This window comes from Gymnoscopelus microlampas (genome assembly GCF_963454915.1).
Source record: "Gymnoscopelus microlampas genome assembly, chromosome: 2".
Classification (NCBI taxonomy): domain Eukaryota; kingdom Metazoa; phylum Chordata; class Actinopteri; order Myctophiformes; family Myctophidae; genus Gymnoscopelus; species Gymnoscopelus microlampas.
This window is the reverse complement of record NC_139939.1, coordinates 28459865-28467364: the sequence shown is the minus strand read 5'-3', so window position 1 is coordinate 28467364 and position 7500 is coordinate 28459865. Positions and strand designations below refer to the sequence as shown.

The 7500-nt window shown below is 43.7% G+C and overlaps 1 protein-coding gene across 5 annotated transcripts in view; it reads left to right on the top strand.

Moving 5' to 3' along the window:
* Window positions 1-7500, top strand: part of ndst3 (N-deacetylase/N-sulfotransferase (heparan glucosaminyl) 3) — a 54138-nt gene that overhangs the window by 40588 nt on the left and 6050 nt on the right. For all 5 annotated transcript variants that reach the window (XM_084082347.1, XM_084082346.1, XM_084082350.1 and 2 more), the window contains exons 7-11: window positions 1108-1290; window positions 1632-1728; window positions 2667-2790; window positions 4181-4355; window positions 6707-6877. In XM_084082347.1, coding sequence (XP_083938473.1) covers window positions 1108-1290; window positions 1632-1728; window positions 2667-2790; window positions 4181-4355; window positions 6707-6877 — 750 coding nt within the window. The remainder of the gene's footprint in view (window positions 1-1107; window positions 1291-1631; window positions 1729-2666; window positions 2791-4180; window positions 4356-6706; window positions 6878-7500) is intronic.

Here is a 7500-nt window from a genome sequence, read left to right as displayed (position 1 = left end):
CTCTCTTCCACACACACACACACACATGCACTCCCTTGGACATGGTACGCACGCACGCACGCACGCACACACACGCACACACACACACACACACACACACACACACACACCACTCAGAACACATTCACACGTGTACTTCTGTGTGTAGCTGCATCTCTCCTGTCACCTAGTGGATATGGAGAGCATTACATTGTTGCTGTTAAATGAGCCTTGGAAATAATGACTGCATCTGTTCCAGCTGTGGCATTTTCATGATGCAATTTGTTCTTTAGAATGTGCAACTCTAAGACACCGCATGAGACCAAATTAAAGTGAATAGGTCAATTGTCACAAAGAGTGTACACAAAAATGGACATTTATCACCATTCACCACTGAAGACATCTCATCATCTTTACATCCTCATTTATCACTTGAGTAAAATGTGTTATTTATTTCACAATCCAATATCCAGAGACACTTGGTAACAAAAACAAACTGGTGAGAGAGATTTGTCTGTTTAGTCTAATTTATAGTATTGTATGACTGTGCCACTCTGTGAAAATGTTTATTGTTTATTAGGATCCCCATTAGCTTTTGCCATGATAAAAGCTAGTCTTCCTGGTATCCGACAGAGAAAAAAACATTACAACAAAAAACATTCATTGCATTAAATGTACAATCATTCTATAATAAAATACAAATACTATTGGACAATTTGCATAATAGCATGCCACTATTCCTGTAATCACCTAGCACCATAATGGCCTTTGTTGCATATTGTGTTATGGAATCCCCAAGACTGCACCAACAGCTAGCGCTCTGTCACATGGAAGTGTGTGTGTGTGTGTGTGTGTGTGTGTGTGTGTGTGTGTGTGTGTGTGTGTGTGTGTGTGTGTGTGTGTGTGTGTGCGGGTGCGTGCGTGCATGTGTGTGTGTGCAATTGCATACATGTCTGTGCTGTGTGCTGTGCTTGTGGCTTGTGTAGGTGTCAGACAGAAAACGCGCATGCATAACGTACATGCACGTACGTACGCACACGCATACAAACGTTCGCCCTAGAATAGGGATGCAGGGGTTCACGTGAATTCATCTTCTCTCTATACTTTATTTTTTCCTTTCCACTCTAGATCAGTATTTTTATGACACACCTGTCAAACTATGGGAATGATCGCTTGGGTCTCTACACATTCGTCCATCTAGCCTCATTTCTGCGCACGTGGACCAACCTGAACCTCCACACGCTCCCGCCACTCCAGCTGGCTCACAAGTACTTCCAGCTCTTTCCTGAACAGAGGCACCCGCTATGGCAGGTATGTCTGTAGTGTAAGTTACACTCAGTGTTTGGGCTAATGCATTACATAAGTAACACATTATGGAAAAATATGACTTTGATGAGTAACAAAGTTATGCAATGCCTCATTGGCATTTTAAGAGTTTTAAGCATATTTTGATCATCATGATTATATTGTTAATTGCAATTATTTTGGCCACAATAATCATGACATGAAATGTTCATATCGTCCCACCCCTATCACACATAGTCATATTATAATGTATTTATTTTAATTGAAAGTAATAAGTAACATGTGCAACTTACTAACTTCCTTAATAATGTTTATACCTAACCTATTGCTTATCCCTCTGGCTGTAGAATCCATGTGATGACAAAAGGCATAAAGACATCTGGTCTAAAGAGAAGACATGTGACAGATTGCCCAAATTCATGGTCATAGGCCCGCAGAAAACAGGTAGGTTACACATATTCACACGGCAGCCATTTTGCTCTTCCATCATACTGGGGTGTGTGTATGTGTGCGTGTGCGTGTGCGTGTGCGTGTGCGTGTGCGTGCGTGTGCATGTGCGCGTGTGTCCCCCTCTCTCTATCTCTTTACTTCATCCACTTTCGAGGCTGTTGCACTGCCCCGACCGTGAGCAAAAATTAGACAGGGATACTCTCCATTACCTCAAGATTGCATCAAGTGTGGCCCACTCGGCCCTTGTAATTGCTACTGGTCTCTTGTGGGTTTAAGAGGTGTGGAGATCTTTGTCATTGCTGATTGTGACCCAGTCATTCTAGCAAGGATAGCAGCCCAAGAACAACCATATTCAAGCTACAGTATGTTTGTTTTAACCAAAGACTCTAGGCTCCTTGGATCCGAGATGATAGATAAGATAGACAGTGTAAAAGGCTATGAGAGAGCAAAGGCAGTGGGAATCATTTGGAAAGAGAGTTACAAGGTCTAAGAGAGCAGGCAAGCAGGGACTCTCAGAGATGACTGGTGTCAAATTTGTAGTGAAGCCCTGGGGCTATGACACACACACAGACAGGCACATGCACACACACATGCATGCACGCGCACGCACGCACGCACGCGCACGCACGCACGCACGCACGCACGCACGCACGCACGCACGCACGCACGCACGCACGCACGCACACAATAAGACAAGCACACACACACACACACACACACACACACACACACACACACACACACACACACACACACACACATGTACCCAGCACATCTTGTGCTGGGTACAGATGCTGTCGTCAGATTGCTGCTGGGAGACCTGGCAGGAACATGGTCCAGTGTGGATCAGAAGATTAGCGTGCACACAGACACAGTTCTCCGCTGACCCAAATCAACTTGGTGGAATGACTAATGTCTTTTCTTCTTTCAAGGAACAACTGCACTTTATCTCTTCCTGCTCATGCATCCGGCCGTCTCCAGTAACTTCCCCAGTCCCAAGACCTACGAGGAGGTGCAGTTCTTCAACACCAACAACTACCACAAAGGAATCGACTGGTATGAAGATCCTCATTGTCGATGACAAACACATACGCATGCTGTAGACCAGTGCCTCTCAAAGTGGGGTCCGTCCGGGGACCCCCAGGGGTCCTTCAGGGGGTTCCAGGGGGTCAACGTAGCATCAAAATCAGTTCATCCACTCTAACCCTAGCCAAATACATATTAATGTTTGGGTCCTTGACATGAAAAAAAGTTTGAGACCCATGCTGTAGGTGGCTAGCTTCATACAGAGCCATGAAAAGACCCCCCCCCTATTGATAATCGATAGTGAGATTCAAAGATATTGCTGTAAGGCAAAATGAACATCATGTCAGCAAACACTTACCCTATTCTAAATTAGGTGGGGATACTATCTACGGTAGTCTGGGAGGGTTAGCGTCGGAGCTTGGACAGCAGGGGCGCGGCCACTGCGTTGTGATTCAAATCAACAGCCAATGAAGAAAAGGGGGCGGGATCCACATGCAGTGGGTGATGCATCTAAATAGGATCGACGGGAAGCAATTTCCCCTTGAGAAATTTCGGCCGCCATTGTTGTGTACTGCTGTTTGCCTCTCGTCGGACTTTTTAGACGAGTTGCACAGCTCTCAGACCGGTAAGAGGCGTGTCCGCTCAGATTCAGAGCGTGACGTACATCCCGCCCACAAATACCAGGGCTGTGGCCCAGAAGTTCCTCGCCAGAGCTGGCGAAAACTTCTGGGAACTCAGATTACTATCTACGGTAATCTGGTTTATATGAATGAAAAAGGTGTTTAACAGAGTTCAAGAACGACTTGAACAAGATTTAAGTAAACCTGTAAATAAAAACAGCGAAACATGTATTGCATGCTGAATTGTCTCTGAGTTGCTTAGCTTGCTTGTACTGTGCATTCACTTACTGTATACCGCCACAGCTTAATGGTTCAAAGTGCTGCTTGCAAGGGTTTGTGACTGCAGCATAATTGTGAAGAACAGCATTACTTACAGTAACAAAAAGGAAGATTTGTGTATTTGGTGATTGTGTTTGCAGCTGCGCGTGTGTGTGTGTGTGTGCGTGTGTGTGTGTGTGTGTGTGTGTGTGTGTGTGTGTGTGTGTGTGTGTGTGTGCGCACGCGTGCATGTGCGCGCATGTGTGTGTGTGTGTGTGTGTGTGTGTGTGTGCTGTTTGTATTCATCCTTACTGTTCCATGGTGCTCCTGATACTTAGGATGGGTTGAATGCAGAGAACACATTTCCCTCTATATGCAAATATACAGTTACAATTACCGCAAAGGAGTGTGGACCAAATCATTATTATTATTATTAGTTATTATTGTTATCATTGTTATTATTGTTATTATTGTTATTATTATTATTATTATTATTAAATGTGTGTGTGTGTGTGTGTGTGTGTGTGTGTGTGTGTCTTCAGGTATATGGAGTTTTTCCCAGTGCCCTCTAATGTGACAACAGACTTTCTGTTTGAGAAGAGTGCAAACTACTTCCCCTCAGAGGAGGCTCCTCGGCGCGCTGCCGCCCTACTGGCCAAAGCCAAGATCATCACCCTGCTTATCAACCCTTCCGACAGGGCCTACAGCTGGTACCAGGTACACGCACGCACATACACACAGCATTGATACGTCTGAGGGCATCAATATTTTAGATCTGTGCAACTACTGTAAGTATAAATCACAACTCTAACCACAACCTCTAAACCTAACCTCTATACAATCATCCTGCCTGGAGCAGAACAAGAAAGATACCATCAATAATTAATAAAAGGTATACAGGCGTATAAACCCTATACAATCATCCTGCCTGATCATGCAGAACAAGAGAGTAACAAGGTTAATTCTAGTTATGATGCGGTCAGCACAAATCAGGTAACATTACAGATGACCAGTGAGTAACAAAAGTAGTTGCGTTACTTTGTAACGAGTTACTGTAACGCAGCTACTTTTTGTGGTAACTAGTAACAAAACTAGTTACCTTTTCCCAGTTCTGTAACACATTGTAGTTACTGACATTTTAATGCCCGCGTTACTCGTTACTTTATTTGAAGAGAGCCGACAACTTCAGAGGATTAAATGATATGATCCGACTTCTACTCTCACACTCCCCTCCGCTCGCCACATCTGCGGGCAGCGGGGCCACTCACTCAGTGTTCAAACTGTTGTTAAGAGGGGACAATCGGCGCAATCAATTCTTAGCTTTTTCTGTATTGTATCAAAAAAGGAAAGGTAATCCCGTTAAGCTACTGATGCCTGTAGTTCCGACCTTAAGTTATCGATGGGTTGAAACAACCTTTTAAACCAGGTTTTTAGCCAGCCTCCCACACTCCATGTTGAATATAGACGTACGTTCATGACCGTGAACGTGCATGCATGCACTGCACGTTTGTCAACATGGAAGCGCGTTCATGATCACGTTGAGCCGTCTGCTCCAGTCTAGAGCCAGGCTGAACTAAAATGACATGATTTTGTTGTTCCTATCTACTTTTTTCATCATAGTGAGCTACAATAGATGAAAGTTGAGATTTGCCATCTTGTGCTTCAACAACATGTAGGCTATACACACATTTCGAAGCAAAATTAATAAATAAAAGTAACGTAAAAGTAACTACAGTACAGTAACTAGTTACTTTTACAATGCAGTACGTAATAAGTTACTTTTTGAGAGCGGTAACTAGTAACTATAACTAGTATTTTTTTTAAAGTAACGTTCCCAACACTGCGGATGACAACAGACACTACACACGCATACACGCACGCACACACACAAACAAACAAACACATACACACTTCAAGCTAAGCTAGTGACATACATACTGTACCTACACACAAACATTACATACATACTCAAACGTACAAATTAGTGATGACAGTTCCGTTCAACCATGCTTTGCATCACGATCACAGCGCCCACAGCTTATTATTGCAGCTTTGAATACATCATCCAATTCTGTATATTGTTCAGCCAGCTACAGTGGAGTGGAAATTAATGGGCCTCATTTATCAACATGTCTCTATGTAGAAAGGTACAGAAATCCTGGACCAAATTATTCCGATTAAATTAAATATGTATTATACCAGTGGCAAGGCACTGTCTAATGTGCAGCTTAAATGTTTTGATAAATGTTTAATATTTACCTCAGTGTGAATTTGCCAGCAAATGTTGTGATAAATGAGGGCCATTATACAAGTACTGTAAGTATGCCTGCTGTGAATTAACCACTTAAAAGCCCTCTATACCATAACAGACCTGAGACTTGCAACTGTACTTGGTACGCTCTTTTTTCACTCCACACTGTGATGACCCATCCTATTTGTGTGTAGTGCTGGCGAAATGTCTTCGCCAATAATAGCCGATCTACAAGCTCGCAACGTGGCGCAACGAGACGTTGAGAGCTTGTAACGTTACTACGTAACGTTACGTAAAAGTAACTTTAAAAGTAACGTTACTTTTACGTTACTTTTATTTATTAATGTTGCTTCGAAATGTGTGTATAGCCTACATCAATGCTTCTCAAACTTTTTCATGCCAGGGACCCCCAAATTGATATATATTTGGCCGGGGACCCCCATCTGAAAATATGTTGTGCCAGGGACCCCCCAGAAGCAAAGATTTGTGTTAAAATGTTCGCTTTAAAAGAAATATATTCAAAGATTTGCACAAATCTTCAAGATTTTTCAAAAATAGCAGATCTACAAGCTCATGCCGCGCTATGAGCTTGTATATCTGCTATTTTTGAATGGCCAAAGTATAAAAGGTTAAAACTATTGTGATGCTATTTTCACACATTTTGCTGGGGACCCCCGGGAACTCCCTCAAGGACCCCTGGGGGTCCCCGGACCCCACTTTGAGAACCAATGGCCTACATGTTGTTGAACTGCGATTTCTGGCTACTTGTCAAATCTACTAAAGTTGTTAAATCCCGGGGGCCTCTTATCTCTCACAGCATCAGAGGGCCCATGAGGACCACGCCGCCCTTCGCTTCACCTTCTATGATGTCATCAGCGCGAGACGAGGAGCGCCAGCTGAGCTGCGCTCGCTGCAGAACCGCTGTCTCATCCCTGGACTGTACTCAACACACATAGAGAGATGGCTCTCTCAATACCCTGCTACCCAGGTACGAACAGTACAGTGCATGTACGCAGTGGCGTGCACAGACATTTTGAGGGGCAGGTGCTCAAGTAAATTATACTTTTTTTTGTTTACTTGGTCTGCTCTTTTTTCCCTCTACACCTATACCTCTTTGCCAAAAAATAGCCGATCTACAAGCCCACAACGCCTCGCGCTGCGAGGCGTTGTGGGCTTGTAGATCGGCTATTTTTGGCTAAAGTTCTCCTCAGAAAAGGGATGCTGGGTTTCGAGTGGTTATGGTAAAAAGAAAAATCATATCACATAAAGATTTGGCGGACCTCCTGTAGTAACTCTGAGGACCACCTAGGGGTCACAGACCCCCTGTTGTAAACTGACTTCTTTTTTTCAAAAGGGCACTTCTGGTCAAGAGGGCCAAAGGCAGGTGCTCTAGCACCACCTAGAGTTTATCTGTGCACGTCCCTGCATGTACGCATGCACGCACGCACGCACACGCGCAATATTTTATTACACAAACTTTGCCGCACTGTGTAAATACAAACGTCCATAAATAGAACCAACAGTAACCCTTACGGCTTCATTTTTAATATAATACACTATAATCGGATAATGTGTGTGTGTGTGTGTGTGTGTGTGTGTGTGTGTGTGTGT